Source organism: Elgaria multicarinata, chromosome 10, assembly GCF_023053635.1.
Source record: "Elgaria multicarinata webbii isolate HBS135686 ecotype San Diego chromosome 10, rElgMul1.1.pri, whole genome shotgun sequence".
NCBI lineage: Eukaryota > Metazoa > Chordata > Lepidosauria > Squamata > Anguidae > Elgaria > Elgaria multicarinata.
Genome location: NC_086180.1, coordinates 72,435,720 through 72,453,581, shown reverse-complemented (window position 1 = coordinate 72,453,581; position 17,862 = coordinate 72,435,720). Strand labels below are relative to the sequence as shown.

At 41.6% G+C, this 17,862-nt stretch overlaps 1 protein-coding gene across 4 annotated transcripts in view; it reads left to right on the top strand.

Moving 5' to 3' along the window:
- Positions 1–16,624, top strand: part of PALLD (palladin, cytoskeletal associated protein) — a 275,860-nt gene extending 259,236 nt beyond the window's left edge. For all 4 annotated transcript variants that reach the window (XM_063136019.1, XM_063136018.1, XM_063136021.1 and 1 more), the window contains 6 exons: positions 3,331–3,425; positions 6,432–6,564; positions 10,111–10,318; positions 11,945–12,110; positions 12,718–12,851; positions 14,611–16,624. In XM_063136019.1, the coding sequence (XP_062992089.1) occupies positions 3,331–3,425; positions 6,432–6,564; positions 10,111–10,318; positions 11,945–12,110; positions 12,718–12,851; positions 14,611–14,783 (909 nt within the window). In that variant the 3' untranslated portion in view covers positions 14,784–16,624. The remainder of the gene's footprint in view (positions 1–3,330; positions 3,426–6,431; positions 6,565–10,110; positions 10,319–11,944; positions 12,111–12,717; positions 12,852–14,610) is intronic.
- The last annotated feature ends 1,238 nt before the right edge of the window (positions 16,625–17,862 follow it).

Here is a 17,862-nt window from a genome sequence, read left to right as displayed (position 1 = left end):
GTTTAGTATCCAAGAGCTTATTCAGGTAGGCCTCATATGTAAAGCTCTAAAAATTGGCTCTTTCTGACATTGTTATTACAACATCACTGAACTTGTGCTTTCTGTCAAGCTATATCTACTTAATAATTCTACAGCAATATTTTTTTTTATTCCTAATACATTTTGCAAGCACAGGCTCCCAGCCAGCACCTGATTAAGTGTACTTGAATCCAGGTACATTTTGGTGCGATTTAAGTGCACATACTTTTCTTCTAGATTCCACCGAGGATTATCACTTACAGTTGATGGTTGAGCATTGTGAGAGAGTATGCAGTCATGTGTTCACTGCCCACCCTTCTCTCACCTTCTCTCTCTTCTAAGTCGAGATCTGTATGATAACAGCACACAGAAGAGGAAGGACGTGCGCTAGTGGCCTGCCATGGTTTTAGTGATTCAGTGCTTTTAAAGAAACCTTAGAGTAGGGATAAGGAACCTTTGACCCTCCAGGTGTTGGATTCCAATTCCCATCAATCCAAGTCAACATATCTGTGGTCAGGAATGATGGGAGTTGTAGGCTAGTAACATCTGCAAAGTCACAAGTTTCACACTCCTACCTTAGCAAGGCAAGTTGAAAGCCGTTGTCTTTGACATTTTCACACCTTTAAACCCAGCCTGCAAAATGGGACCCACTTTTAATGGTTATCCTTCTGCTGTTCTCCTATTCTGCCTTCTCTCTCTCCCTTCCATTTTTAGACCATAAATGGAATTGGTGGTGGTGCTATGAATGCAAACCATTTTGTGCCTCCCAGCTCATCCGCTGAAGACTAGTTCAATTTTCAAATATTAGATGACTACCAGGTCTTATTTCAAACACCCTTGCTGATCATTTCTTCCAAATTTCTTATAGTCTTTTTAGAGAAGATAACACATTGGCCTCCCTCAGTGTACACCTTCCCATTACCCCCTTCTAGTTTCACTACAATGACCTTCCTTACTAAATTTACATTGTTTTTTAAGGAGATAAATCATCTCAATGATGATGATCCAGTTTATTTTAGTAGGTTGTCCAATTTTACTGCCAACTGAGAAACACGTAATGTTGAGAAATACTGATGGGATCCGGGGTAGAATAGTGGCTAAGAAACTGATGGTGCAATCCTATGCATGTTTAGATAGTGGGGAAGGGGGACTCCTTCCACTCGTAACATGCCCCAGGCAGCCATGCCATGCTACAAATCTCACCTCTGCCATGACCTCACTGGGTGGCAAGTTAAGGACAGCTGATCCTCCACTTTCTGTAACGAGAAAGTTATCAGCCGCACATATCAGGAATTTCTTGGAGGGGGCATTTTTGGCAGAATTGGTCTCTCAACAAATATTGGGGTAATTGAAGTCCCCCATTACTACTACATCATATTTCCTTGAAATACTGGAAATTTGCTTATCAAAAGTTTCATCCTCATCTTCTCCTTGATTGGGTGGTCAGTAGTAGACTCCAACTATCATGTTCCTTTTATTCCTTGCCCCATTTACAACTAGATAATGCACAGGGTGTTATACAAATCAATCAATCGTCGTCATCATCATCTTTGATATGCTTTGGAGTCCAAATTGCTTCTTGTACCAATGTGTTAAGAACCCATTCATAATTAACCATATTTATTGCTATCTACACCCACCCTTTCTGGTTAAACTCTTAAAGAGTTTTCTAGGTTTGTTTAATATTTGTGAAATCAAACCATAGCTGAGTGGCTACAAGCTCTTTCTGTGTTTGTACAGCTTGCTTTTTATGCTTTTTGTGTGACTTTGAAACCCCAGACATGTGTAGATTAATGGCTATTTTGTTAATAGGTAACTAAACTCTCCATGTCTAGTTTTTCCCGTAATGCAATAAAATCCCATATATAAACATCATTTTTGAATCCGATAGCAGTGTTATCTAAGACTCTGTAGGCAACATGTTTCTTCAGGAATACTAGACCAATGTAGGACTTGCCTGAGACTTTAACAGCAAATCCTCTACATATCTACTGCATTGTGAAGTAAGCTGCATTGTGTTCAGTGGGACTTAGCCCCAGGTAAGTGTGCATAGGGTTGCAGCCAAAACATCCCAAAGCAACGGCTCTTCCAGTCTGAGCCAGCTGTGTTAATAGGAGCCAGGGAGAAGGCTGCTGCCTAGCTCAGAAAGCCCTGCTTCCAGAGGAGGCTAGTGGCTCCAGTGTCCGTAGGGCAGCGAATCCGCACCAGGTTTCAGTCCAAACCAGTCAGAACCCTAAAGGAGCTCTTCACACCTTGGACAGCTCCTTTTTAGAGTGCTGACTTGTTCTGACTGAAACCTGGAGTGGATTTACTGCCCCACTGATACCGGAGCCACAAGCCTTCACTACCTGCTTCCTCAGGTTGGAGCTGTCTCATCAGCCCCAGCCAGCCTGACCAATGGTCAGGAAATCTGGAGGATGCCAAGTTGGGGAAGGCTGTGCTCAACACAGTAAGAAGGGCACCAAAATGAAGAAAGACAGCAGTGAATCAAGAAGAAGAAAATCATATGCCCCTCCCTTTTTTTTGTTTTCTTTTAAGACATTTCTGGGTGCACACTTTAGCACAGATAATACAGTGGGAGAGCACTCATCCTAGAGATGTCTGGTCTGCCTAGGGTCACAGTCCAGCCCACCAAACTTCTCGAGGTGGCCATATATATCCCTTTCCCATGCCCCAGCAAGCTTTCATCATTTTCTGGCTTTTGTACATCCCCCCCTCAAATCTAAAAGGCTTGAAACGCCTCTTCTAAAGCTTAGTTACTGACAGTAAGAGCTTTCAGCTAAGATGTGCTGGTTTTTTGTTCTGTACATTTTGCCTTTCCCCTTTATGCTTTTTGCCACGCCCCCTTTTGCCTTTGGTTCCACCCGCCACTGGAATGGGGTCCCCTGGAGCCTCCCTGAAATTGAATTCAGCCCCCAAGATGATAGAGATTCGTCACCCCTGCTATTCGCCCTGCTACGTGTCCTGTGCTCTGTTTGCATCCTCAGTAGATAGATAGCTGCCTGCCTTTCTGCTGAGTCCCTTGATTCTACTGGATCTCCACTGACCGCGTCTCCCTGCCCCACATTCTAGTTGTGGGATTCCAAGGATGTCCTCCTGCGGAAGGTGCGATTACACCATCATGCACATATGCATAAGTGCAATACAGAATATCTCATGGACATTTTCTTTTTAAAAACAAACATCTGGTGAAAATGTGTAAATAGAAAGGAATAAGCATTGGTAGTCTTAATGTTTGTTAAAAGTTCAATTCCGTATCAATGGTTTTCAAATGTATAATTGCTCCATTTTTTCTCTCCCCCTGATTGTTAGGGAAGGGTGAGCTGTACAGGAAGGCTGATGGTCCAGGCTGTCAACCAGAGAGGACGCAGTCCCCGGACACCCCCTAGCCAATCTCATATCAGAAGGTACCATAGCCATATGTGAATTGTTCCCAAGATTTCTAGACATGGGGAACTGTTTGTGGCTCCTATACTGATACAAAAACTTTCCTGTCTGTTTCCCCATAATTCTGTCTTTATCGCCAATACTTTTGACACCGTGAGCAGTTGTTCATCGGATGTTCTTCGATGAGGATTCTCCCTGTGTATAATGCCTAAAATGACCTCGCATCCTCAGCCTAACTCTTAGTGCAAAAAATAGTAACATGTAAATCAGTCTTTCCCAATCTGATGCCCTCCAGATGTTTGGAGATACAACTCCCTGCTTTCCTGACCATTGGCCATGCTGGTTGGGGTTGAAGTCCAAGACATCTGCAGGGCATTGAAATGTAGACCTTGAGGAAAATTCAGTGCCCAGTGGTTGGCCATTGTGTTGGCAGAATGGAATTTTTGGTCTGATCCTGCATTGATCTTATGTTCGTATGTTAATGATGCCTTAAATAACTGAAAGCTCTTGAAGAAACCGAGATTAGCTGTTTGGTCTTGAAAAGAATGGTGCCATTCAGCTCTTACAATGTTTATCATTGTACATAAAGTTATTGATAGTTTGATGAGATTTGTATCTCTTATTGCCAGCAGCCTTAAGGGAGATTACAATAACAAATTTAAAACAACAATAATGAAAAAATAAATTTATTATTGCATGTATATTCCGCCTTTTTACCTCCAAGGAACCCATAATCATCCTCCTTGCCATTTTATCCTCACAACAACAGCCATGTGAGGTAGGTTGGGCTGGGCCCCAAGTCACCCAGTGGGCTTCCATGGCCGAGTGGGGACTCGAACCCAGGATCTCCCGACTCCCAGTCTAACACTTTAGCCACTACACCACACTGGTTCTCCATAAATAAATTAAAGTAACAGATAAACAATAAACTTAGCAGTTTAAAGGGAAAAAAGCATCAGTAAGACCAAGAGGCAATTAAAAGGGCTTCTGACTTTATTAAGAGCTATAGGAGAACGTGAGAGAAAAGGCATTGGAGAACAGGATTTGACTTAGCATCTAAAAGCAAGTGATAAGGCCCCAAAGACATATGTCTAGGGAGGATTTCTCACAGTTAGGGTGCCGCCTCTGGAAAAGTCTGCCTAACCTCAGGTGAGGATGTCCCACAGGAGGGCCTTGAAAACAGGTTTGTGTGGGAGAAAGTAGTCATTTAGATAACAGCCATCTATGGCTTGAAAGATTAAAACTACTGTATTGTTAGATCCATTACACAACAGAGCTTAAGGGTTGGTTCATGGCTTATGCAGCCACTGGGTTTCATTAGTGTTTGCTGTGGTAACCATAGCTAATGTGAAGAGAACATGCAAAATCCCTAAATACTTTGCATGCTTACCATGGCAAATATTTTTTATTTAATTATTTATTATTGCATTTATATCCTGCCTTTTTTCCTCCAAGGAACCCAAGGCAGCGTACATAATCCTCCTCCGCTCCATTTTATCCTCACAACAACAACCCTGTGAGGTAGGTTGGGCTGAGAGTCTGTGACTGGCCCAAAGTCACTCAGTGGATTTCCATGGCCGAGTGGGGACTAGAACCCGGATCTCCCGACTCCCAGTCAAACACTCTTGCCACTACACCACACTGGCTCTCATTAATTGAATTCAGAAGTATTAATAGAATTCAGTTGCTATGTAAAGTGTGAAGCAGTTCTTAGCAGCCTGGTCCTTCCTGGAGTTCATTACACAAAGCATACTGGTACTGCCTTTCCTCACACCTATACGTAGCCAACGTAAAGTGGGGGTGGGGGGCACCTCTTTGAAAAACCCATGATTTAGAGTTTTGCCGTAAGAAAATAGATGTTGATTTCCATTAAAACCTTTCCCATAGTAATGCCTTTGTGCTTTAGAAGCAAGTAAGCGTATGCCCATGCTGCCTAGTTTTCAGATGTCACGAGAGCAAATAACGTTGGTGGCAAGATGACAAAAAATAACTAGTTATGAGCATGATCTAGCCAAAACGAATTAAATAAATAAAAACATGAGTTCCATTCATTTTTGGCGAAAGAGCTAAGCATGTACTTAAATCTCTCCCACTGAAATCAGTTGGACTTCATACATTTGGCAGGATGGCGCCCAGCGAATGTTTGGGGGTTTTCCAGACTGTATGAGACATTTTTGGTCTAGGGAGAGATTGGTTTAGGTGGGCCATTTCGCATAGTGTTATTGATTTTCTTGTTGGGTGTGTGTGAGAGTGGAATATATCCAAAATTAATTGAAACACGATGATATTGCTAACATCTGGCACTTCATATATTTTCAAGCTTCTGTCAGCACTCAGTTTTGAATGTGTGTAGTAGAGAAAACTGTATGTGGCTCATAAAGAGAAAGCCTCCATTTAAATTTACATTCTAGTAAGCATGTAGAGGAACTAACGTGGGAACATAGGAAGCTGCCTCCTACTGAATTGGACCATTGGTCCATTTAGCCCAGTATTGTCGACATTGACCAGCAGCAGATCTCCTGGTAGGTTTTAGGCGCAAGTTCTTACAACCCTACCTGGAGATACCAGGGATTGGACCTGGGGACCTTCTTCATGCAAAGTGGGTGCTCCACCACTGAGCTACAGCGCCTCCCCCTGGACTTGGCCCTTCAAATGGATTATCCATTCTCCAACAGGCAGGCCCCAAAATGAATGCGGTTGTAAAATAAGTAAATAAATCTGGGCCAGACCTATCAGCATTGGCAAGTGAGCATGATAGGTTGAATGAGTGTTGTGTCTGTGCAATGTCTTAATCTGTGGTGTTGGGCTAGCATTATGAGTTTATCCAGGACAATGTGGGTATGCCAATATAGATCAGCACTTCTAAACTGGGAACAATCTGTCAACTTTACTGTCTAGGAACATTGTACAGAGCTTTTGCATGGCAGAGAGTTAAGATTACTTGCACTGCAATCCTATACATGACTCATTGGAATTAAGTCTCATTGAGGTCAGTTGGTCTTACTCATTTTGTATATTCTCTACAGACCTCGGTCTCGGTCAAGGGATAGCGGAGATGAAAATGAGCCAATCCAGGAACGCTTCTTCCGACCTCATTTCCTGCAGGCCCCAGGAGACCTGGTAGTTCAAGAAGGAAAACTTTGCAGAATGGACTGCAAGGTATATGTTTAAGTTTTATTTTAATCTTTGAATAGGAGTCATATTCAATTGGATTTTATAATCATGTTATATGGTCAAACATATGGGGGTGGTTTGGAATGGTGGAGGATTGAGTCGAATAGTCCAATTTAGAAACATTTCATTTGTTTAAATCTGCCACATGATTGCTTTGGGAGAGTCAATTTCATAACAGCTGGGTTGTATATTGATTGCTGAACTGATTGCTGATCAACTCACTTCATAAATGTACATACTGAATTTCATTTCCACATTTTAAAGCCAGACACTGGAGGTTATTCAGCCAGAGATGCATAACATGCTATGAAATGCTATTCCATGAAAAATAACCTTATAAATGTTAATAGCGTGCAGCTCTGGAAACAGGAGTCACGGACAAAATATGTGCTCCCTCTAGTGGCTTTGAGTTCCCAAAATAGTGTCTAAGACTGCTATCATATACCTATTTGTAAGGTTGTACTCAATGAGACATGTACTCAGTGAGGCTTATTTCTGAGTAAACACATATAACATCGCACTGTAAATTACTGCAGAAATGGCTGTGGCAATAAGAGCAGGAGGGAGGGAAAAGGAACCCTGGCTGCCTATTTGCTACCGGGCCAGGTTTAAAGTTCTGGTACTAGTGTACAAAGCCCTAAGCAATTGGGACCAGGGTACTTGAGAGAACACCTTCTCCCCTATCAACCTGCCTGGTCACTGAGGTCATCTGAGCCCATGCCCCTGGTGGTTCCACATAGACCTATTGTCCGATTGGAGTCCACCAGGGGAGGAGCCTTCAGTGTGGTGACCCCCCCCCCATGGAATTCCCTGCCTCTGGAAGTCAGACAGGCGCCAACTTTGTATTCTTCCTGGCGCTTCCTGAAAACGTCATTGTTCCAGGAAGCCTTCCCTTTATGACCAGCCACGGTTCACTTTGCATTTTGCTTCTTTTAAATATCTGTTTTTAATGTGTTTTTATTCTGTTTTAATCTATTTTAACTGTTCACCGCTCTGAAATTTTGAATGGGGAGCAGTATATAAATATTGTAAATAAATAAATAAATAATAAACATGTCCGGGAGAAATTCTCTACCACATTTTCCTTATTTCCAATTAATATATCAAATAGAAATGTTTTTGGAAGAGTTTGGCTCGCATGCTTTCATTCACTCTTGAGTATTATACAGGATGTTGGTCTTCAATTGTGCTTTTACAAGTCCTTGTTTTGTTTGTCAAGGGCCTTTAACTGCTCACAATGTTCTTCATGCAGAGAACAAGGTATGAATAAACGTCTATAAAGAATAAGCTAATAGACAAAAGTAAGCTTGCTCCCCATTCCTAAGTCAATTGCCCAGAAATATCAGGAAATAAATGGGATATAATGTCCAAAAGATGGGTTGGTTTTCATGTAATGCTAAACCATGATTCATTGTTACATGCACTTCTCCCTCGCCTCTCCTTCTCCCACGTATTCGGAAGGAGGAAGAAACCATGATTCAGTTTCACTTTCCCCAATTTCTTGTTCATTGTTTCCTATGTATCAGGAATCTTGGTTAAAAATAAACTCGTGTTTATTAAACAAGCTAGATTGATAACCCATGGTTTGAAGTTGGCTAGTTTAGCAGTTGACTAGAGTTTAGTTTAAACCACGATACTTCATTCGCACATAGTGACAAGCTAGGCATCAAGGGATATGAAACTGAATCATGTTTATTCCTCCTCACAGCCACATGGGAGAAGAGCCAAGAATGCTCAAGCTTGAGGCTTCACTCATGTTTTCTGAGGTTCATGCACAATAATACTAAATCATGGTTAAGTGTGACATGCGAACCAGACCAGTGTGTAAGAATCATGGTGTTGTGTAAGAAATATTCTGCTCGCTTTAAATTTTTCTACTTTCAGCTTGGTTTAAAAAGAGAGACATTCAACTGTTAGCTGTGTGTGAATACTTGGAATGTCACATCAATATTCAGCATAATTTCTTGTCCTATTCAGCAAACAGAATAAGTAAAACAGAGTTCTTTCCTTGGTGATTGATGTCATCGGATGTTCACCCTTTATATTACTTGACATGCTAAATAAAGTATGGCAATGTTGCTTCCAGTTGGGAATGAATTTTTATTAATGAATTTAGCTAATTTATAACACATTCAGTTTGAACAAGGTAAAAATTGAAAATAAAGCTTATTTATTTAAAGCTGGATGTAGTTTAACAACTCACTCTGACACCCCCTTGCGAAAGGCAGAAACACTCTGCCTGAAAAACTCGCATAGTGACATATTTTGTGACATTACGTCAGCATAACTATTAGATCATCCCATTTGAGCCACATATGTGGTGAAGCAAGCTCTATGATTGGGCTGTAAGGCACTTGGCTAATAATAAACCGATGTAGAAGTTGGTTCTATAATGGCATATATATATGCAGAGACAGAAAGCACTGTGTGTTGTAAATCTTAAAACAAAATTCAGTCTCAGTTCCTTTTAACATATTTAGGCACAGTCCCATGGGGATGGCTGTAAGCTTCCAAACTTGGGAGGCTTATGGGCATCTGATGGGAGAGCAGGAGCAGCAGAGGCAATCTTTGCCTCTGTGCTCCTCCCACTTTGCATTTCAGCTAGATGGGCTTTTTTACCCATCTAGCTGAGGTATTGGGAGGGGGCGACAAGGCTGGGGAACTCGAGGATTCCTCATAAGCTGGCCTCCCAGGCGCCTTCCCTCCCTGCCCACAGGAACACTGCATTCACCTTCTCCCTGAGGTCACTTTTGCGACCTCGGAAGACAGCTAGTACAGTTCTGCCATGCCAGCTGCAAGGGGAAGGCAGTGTGAGCTTGGACTCCTGGGTCTGAGGTCAGAGCACTGACCCCACCCCCCAGATGCTGTCTAGGGCCATAAGATTGCTCTCTTGGTCTCTTTGAAATCTTCCAAAGTACAAACTGAAAACAATTGAATTTGAAGGACATTTAAACACTTTGTATAAGAGACTTAAATAATTCAGAATTACACTCATCTGCTTTTGAAACCTTTCTAAGTTTCTCATGGCTCCGTTGCTAAAGCAATTTTTCTAAGCAGTAACTATCATTAATGATCCATATCTTTCAACAAACCGAGATCGTTTCCAAGTGTTCAAATATGGAGTACAACAAGTGATGAATGGTTTGTAGCTGGAATGGAATTTGAAGTTCCACGAAACATTTCCAACACATTCCTCCTTTAAAATAAAGAATTGTTTTATAATGTTTGGCTCGGTGTAGTTGCTATGGAGATAAGAGTGCTGAAAGGTAGTAATCCTGGGCAAAAGTGAAAGGAGAAGATGGATGGCACATGAAATCTTTTCATTCTGTCTGTCGTGATGCTTAATGCTGTCATAGAACTTCTTTTCAAACAGGCCATTGAAGTCCAGGAGTGCTACAAATTCTGCTCAGATATCACTGAAAAAATTGTGATGGGCTTTGATCCATTTTATGGTCTTTTGATACACAGCACTTTGAAATGAATGCTTCTTTTATAGTCTCTAATTGAGGTCTCCATTGTGTTCTGTTTAAGGTCAGTGGTTTGCCAACTCCAGATATCAACTGGCAAGTCAATGGAAGAGTAATACGTTCCGATAGCTCCCACAAAATGCTTGTTCGTGAAAATGGTGTACACTCCCTGATCATAGAGCCTGTCACAGCAAGAGATGCTGGCATCTATACATGTATTGCCACCAATCGAGCTGGTCAGAACACATTCAGCCTGGAACTGATTGTTGCAGGTAACATCTCCCTGGTAATATCTTCTGCTTTAATGCACTATATGAGCTACACCACCTTTCAAGTAATAAAGACAAGGAACTCAGAAAAGTATAACTAAAGGAAGAAGCTAGGCATTGGTTAACAACTTCTGTGCCCCCCTGAGTGTGATTAGAAAGCATACGGGATATTTTGGAGAAGTGCTTTGTGGATTGTGACCTAAATTTGTTTAATTAGTGATCTGAATTCACTTTACAGTAGTTCAGATTGTAGGGACGAGTGCAGCCAGAGCTGTGCAACACTTGGCTGTGGGGATCTTTAAACATTACCCTAGCTTTTACAAGAATGACTTTGATGGTGCTGGGGCTGGTATGTCAATGATCCCACCAGAAGGGAAAGATCATGTGGATCCTTACCCTGGGACTGTCACTGCCCTGGAGCGGTGGCAGCGGGAGAAACCCTTGAAGTCAAGTGCCCACCCATGTGATTGGGTCATTTCAATACCACCCCAGCTATGTAGGAGCCACTCATGAAAATGTAGTTCCTAGATAGCTAGTGCAACCTGCCCCAACCTGGTGTTCTAGGGATGCGTTGGAACTCCAGCTTCCATAATACCCACCCACCCAGCTATGCTATCTGGGGGGTTTATGGGAGTTGTAGTCCAACCTATCCAGAGGACACCAGGTTGGGGAATGTTAAACTAGGGTAATGTTTAAAAGGCCCCTATGTAAAGGGGAAATAACAGTAGGTAAATCAACTGCCTTCAGTCCAGCTAAAGTGGTGAAGAACTTTCACTGGCATGTGTTCTTGTGTTTGTGTGTGTGTGTGTGTGTGTGTGTGTGTGTGTGTGTGTGTGTTTTAAAGCATTTATGAGCTATTTGAACCCTTTTAAGTCCCCGATTTCAGTGGAAAATAAGAGTTTGTACAACCATCCCACTGAAATTCATAGCTTCATTCAGACATAATGACAAACTCAAACTGCTGAGAATTCTGGCTTGTCTGCCAGAATTCTGCAGGAGCCGCTAACCAGGGGTGGGAAACTTGCGGTCCTCTTGATGTTAAGAACATAAGAAGAGCCCTGATGCTAGATCAGACCGAGGGTCCATCTAGTCCAGCACTGTTCACACAGTGGCCAACCAGCCATCGGCCAGGGACCGACGAAGCAGGACACAGTGCAACAGCACCCTCCCACCCATGTTCCCCAGCAACTGGTGCATACGGGCTTACTGCCTCGGATACTGGAGCTAGCACATAGTCATCAGGGCTAGTGGCCTTCTCCTCCATGTTGATAGGATGCAAATTTCATCAGTCCTAACCAGTGTTCAGGCATGATGGGAGTCACAGTCCAGCAACATCTGGTGTGCCACAAGTTGCCCACTCCTGGGTCAGCTGCTCCTGCTGGCTGGAGGAGCCCAGTGGGGGCAATTGGAAGCATGCATGATCATGTAGAGTTCTCAGCAACTGGGAGTTTTGGTGATTGTGCTTTGCATCTTTTCCTAAGCTAAGGGCATTAGGTTGCTACCTGGAACAGAAAATAAAGAACAGTCCTCCTTTCCCCAGCGCTGCCTTAATGTCACTTGCTCCTGGAAAATAAGCACGGAAACTCTTCTCAGTGCAAAAGGACAGAAAACTATTTCTCTTTTTTACAGCTAAGGAAGCACACAAACCACCAGTATTTGTAGACAAACTACAAAACACAGGAGTAGCTGAGGGGTACCCTGTGCGACTGGAATGCAGGGTTTCAGGGGTGCCGCACCCTCAGATCTTCTGGAAGAAAGAGAATGAGTCGCTCACGTACAATACTGACAGAATGAGGTTGGTCTTATTTACTGTTTGTTAATTTTCTGAGTCTCTCAGATGAATACTGAGCTATGTTAATGCATTGTGTGTGATTATCTCTCTATATTAGGTTCCCCCCTCCTCAAAAAAGGTTATTATTGAGTCAGTGAAAAATGTGAACCTATGATTTCTTTAGAGCATATTAACTTCACTGAGATCCCAGTGATAATAGGATGGGGTATAAATGTTTTAATAAATAAATAAAATCTACACTGAAAAACATAAAACTTTCTTTTAAGTTTCATATATTAGTCTGATCAAGGGACTGAAGCACTAGCTTACATTTTATCCCACCTTTCCTCTAAGGAACCCAAGGCAGCATACACGATCCTCCTACTCTCCCATTTTTCTCCTCACAACAACCCTGTGAGGTAGGTTAGTCTTAGAGTCAGTGACTGGCCCAAAGTCACCCAGTGGGTTTCCTGGCCAAGTGGGGATGAAAACCCAGGTTCTCCCACTCCCAACACTTCACCACCTTGGCTTTCAGTGTCTCAATCATATATATATATATATATATATATATATATATATATATATATGTGCAGCTATCTCACTGTCCTTATTTTAACCCCTCCCCTTTTAGCATGCACCAGGATAATCACGGTTACATCTGCCTGCTTGTTCAGGGAGCTACAAAAGAAGATGCTGGTTGGTATACTGTGTCAGCAAAGAATGAGGCTGGGATTGTATCCTGCACAGCAAGGCTGGATGTCTATGGTAAGATATTCTTTGGGCTGCTTCTGATATGTGGGTGAATTGGGCCAAATTACAGAATAGAAATGCTTGGCTCTGGTTTGTTGCACTTTAGATCAGCCTACTTATGCAATGTACGACCATGTGCACTCCTCTAAATATGGACAATGGGGGAAGCTCCAAATATTTGTTTGCAGCCTTTATCATTTTGTGGAATATCCATGTATGTTCCAATCCAGTGAGTTGGAACGATATTATGATCTACGTTATTTCTACTTTCCATATTCAAAAGTGTGGAGTTAGCACCAGTTTTTCCAGTCTGTTGCAACCAGCCATACTTAATAGCCTATCTGTGAATGAAAGCCCTATCCGACGAGTGTTTTACTGCACGCTTGTTACTGGGCGCTCATGGATTATTCACATGACGTCGTCTGCCTCTCACGCATCTTCCACCCCTTCTGGCCTTCGTTGCGCCACAACCCCCACCCACCCACCCCAGAAAAAGTCCAGTTGCTGCTCTCTCCTACTGGACTGAATGGGCCTAATTGCTTCCTGTTTTCAGGAAGCAACATTGGAATGACGACAGAGAAGGGACAGGGGTCGCGCATTTCGACCTAGACGTGATGGGGCTATAAGACTCCCTCATGACCCAGTGACACATATTTTTCAGTGTATAGGGTGTTTAAAGTGTAATTTAAAAATAGATCAATAATTTGTAAACAAAACTTGTTTCATTCCGTTGCGGTCACTGCAGATCCCTGGGAACTTAGTTGCAAACCCAGGTTTGCTGCCACGTAATGTGTGAAAAAGCCCTTTGTGTCTTTATTGCTGGAAGTGAATGCTATTTGTGCTGTTGCCAGATGCACGAAGTAGAAGAAGAGGAGGGGAGAGGGGGAGAAATAGAGCAGAGTGAAATAAACGTGGGTGTCTTTATTGTGTCGCTAGAAGCTGTCATTGGATGGCCACATGTGGAGGGAAGGCAAAATGCCTTCTCTTCGTGCTGCCTAGAAGACAGATAAATCCATTCAAACATAAATGTTCTGATAGCACTTGTTTAGAATTAAATGGGAAAGCAGACATGCTGGGTCAAAGAGATTTTCTGTATGTTACCAATGCTAACAAGATCTAAATTTCCAGTGAATAAAGTATAGTTCCAGCTAGGGATCCACTGGAAGAAAGTTAATATGCAAACAAGTCACTGCTCCTTAGGAATTTGCCTTGAATAGGTGAACATTTACAGTAGTTTAAAACTCTGGGTTGAATCCAAGATATGCCTTCCTTGAGAGGAAGGGCTCTTCTTGCAGGTCTCTCCAATTTTTGGGAATCTCCCCCCGCCCCAGTTCACACTCTGCAGGGCCTCAACTTCCTGGTCACATTCAGACATAACAGTAACCCATGGGTTGTCAGGTCAGGGCTGTGCAGGAGTGAGAGGGCATGCTGCTTCACGACCGCTCACCACTTCTGATTTGTTTCCAAATTACAAAACAACCCAGGAAAGCCCCATTCCTGGATTGTTTGCTGTGGCATCCAAATCTGGAACTCTGGGTTGTTGAGGGAGACATCCATCTGCATCAGCCCACAGCTTCATGAAGTTCAGTGGAGCATTGTGATGTAGATTCCTATCTAGATAATGTTTGCATCCGCTTCATTCACAGATCTGCCAAATCTTTATACCTAAAGGAGAGTTTGTCCACAAAAGGGATAAAATTCTGCAGTCGTTTCATATTTACTAAGATGTTGTATTGCTTGTGTTACATCAGCAAACTATTTCCTCTTTCTGCAGCTCAGTGGCAGCAACAATCCCAGGCCACCAAGCCAAAGAAGGTGCGTCCCTCAGCTAGCCGATATGCAGCACTTTCTGACCAAGGACTAGACATCAAAGCTGCATTTCAGCCAGAAGCAAATCCAGGACATCTGACACTGCAATCTGGATTGGTAGAAAGTGATGATCTGTAAATCCTAGCTCTCAGATCTAACATTTTCTTTCAAAGTGAAAACACTGAAAGCCATTTTCTTGACCAATTATAATTTATGCCACTTTGTGAAAGGCAGCCACCTTGTGTGCAAAAGATAAAGAACACCTTAATCACATATTTCTTGCTCAGTATACAAATTAGAGTAGATAGTGGTCATTCAATAGAAATGTACATCCTACACACACACACGGACATCACCTTTATCATAACCGTTTCTTATTACCATGTGGGTAGTACTATTTTGAATAATCCTTTTCACAAATGCCAAATGCTGAAGTGAATGTGATTTTTCAAAAGCAAACACACTGCAGAACTTCTCACCAAGTGCCTTTGCAGGTGCTATTAAAAAGTAACGAATAATGCTAGCCATTTTATTGGGCCACAAGACAACTGCAGTGTATCAGCAATGCATTCTGATAATGACAGTGAAAATGTGCAATAATGAAAGAATAAAACAAGATAGGAAAAGGAAGACAGATTAAGTGAAATTTATCTCTGTAAATGGCTTTCTGTTCTCAAAGGAGAAAGGAACTACTTGCCTTAATTGTACTTAATATGGGCAAGAAGGCTTCATTTGACTTTTGTTAACTAAGATGTGGCTAACTTATACATGTACTGCCAGGCTGAATCAATCATAAAGTAACTTAAAATATGAACGTTATGATGGGATTGTTTTACAGTGTTAAATTTGTAACAGTGGGATAAAACGGGCAAAAGGCCAGACCTTCCTCAGAGGATGAAAATACAGAACACATTACATTTCATCCCTCTGAAATTCCATGGTTACCTGAATGCTTTTTTTATACTGGAAATTTGATTGACCAGAACCTATGAGACACAAATGAGGATAATTAGTATAGAGTAAGTGGGGAAAGAGTGAGTCTGCAATAAGGGTTTAAATAATAAGCACATACTATAGAGAATAGATGAGTAGATATGGGGGAATGCAGAAAGATAAGGAAATAGTGTTACATTTTAAACACTGCATGCATGTGTACTAGAAGTTACAGTTTTGTGTTCTTGCCTACTGCAGCATGAATAACTCTGCCTACGGCTGGGACCTTGTGAAGGAGGTTAAAAATGGTTGATTTTCCAGAATGTAGACTAGTTCTGCATCTAATTTGACTTTACTTAGATAGTATTATGCAATTTGGATTTAAAATAAATTCATTTTAATTGGGAAGCAGTGGAAGACCACTTCCATTGAGTCCGGCAGAAATAAAATGTGGTTTTGATGGTACAAGAGTACTTTGCTACAAAAGGAAAACACTGTATTCCTTATATGAAGCACATTTATAGTACTTTATTTATAATAAAAATGTTGAATCTTTTATCTCAACTCAGTTATTCAAGTGCAGTACTTTTTTTTTAAGAAAAGGTTTTGTATTATGTACCACACCATATATTTTGCATTACAGCTATACATGTATTGCTTTGCACCTCATTGTTAAGCACACAAACCAGGTTTTTAATGGCTGATTAAAAAAAAAAACATTTAGCACAGAAGATAGTTACTTTTCTATGCAAACTGCTGCAGATGGTTAAAACCTGCTATAGGAATTTCTTATGTATTTTTATTGTCATACACAATCTGTCATATCAAACCGTCATACTGTCATCTTCTAGCCAGGCATGTCATATCATTCACTTACCAAATTCTTCTCAAATGTGATTTGCTAATCTACTATTTGTTTAGCTTCACTAGTAGCATTTTGCTTCTTTTTATTTGTATTTATAAAAAAATGTACAATCATACTACTTTGGATTGTTGTGCTGATATCATGTGGGTTTAACATCAATAAATATTACACAAATCAGTAATTTGTGTTTTTCTGGATAAAAAGCAGTGAAGTTAATAAAGCTTCAAGAATAAAACTACCAACTGGACTGGAGATGCGAAGAGTTGAGCCCATGATTTTCTGTAGAGTTCTATCACTGAACTGATGCTTATTACATGGAACATTAACTAAGACATAGTGATCCAGTTTGCATGTAATGGTGCATGCCAGCCATGTTCTGTGGCCATTTTGAACATTCAACCCCTGATCGGACCAATCAGTCTTTACTATGTGATGTCCAAAGCCAAACACTATAGGTTAATCATGGATTAAACAACTCACAGATAACCTACTAACTGGGTTATTTAACCCACAATTAACCTAGAGTGCCTGGGAATATTTGGGGGTTGAATAATCAAAAAGGTTGTGGAACAAACCCGGCACATTAACTGCTATTACGTGCAAACAACCTCATAGACAAAAGCTATCCTCCTGTTTTCTTTCATTCTTCACTCCCAGTAAAATCTAAAATGGACGGAGAAATACAGTTGTTTACATTCATGCATCCGAGAGAACAGCCCAAATGTCCTTGAAAGTAAAATTGCTTCCATGTAAGAATAGTTTGAGCAAACATGCAATATTTACTGGTTTAATGTTTCTGCACTACTGAGGCATTGGCCTGGTTTGAACACAATGAGAACCCACGGGTTGTCAAAGCTGCACAGGAGTGAACACAGGCACTGCCTTCTGACCTTTCAGTTGTCTCATTTCTAGTTTAGAAAACAACATTGTTTGTGATTGGGTAAAACTCTCGATTGTTTCTCACTCAAGATCCCAGAGTTTCAGGTTAGCATATCATGGATTATTTTATAAAACACTCACTCATTCCCATGCAGCTCGAGTTAAAAAGGGGTTAAACAATCCATAGCTGGTCATTATGTGTGAATCGGCTCAGGGTCTATATGAATATCAGCACTCTGTTCACACAGCAGCCAACCAGCTATTGACAAGAATGCACAAGCAGGACATGTTGCAATAGCACCCTTCCACCCACGTTCCCCAGCAACGAATTTATCCAAGCCCCTTTTAATGCCATCCAAATTGGTGGCCATCACTACATCTTGTGGTAGTGAAGTTCGTAGTTTAGCTATGTGCTGTGTGAAGACGTACTTCCTTTTATCTGTCCTGAATCTCCCACCAATCAGCTTCATGGGATGACCCTGGGTTCTAGTATTATGAGAGGGACAATGTCTCCCCATCCACATTTGTACACCTCTATCA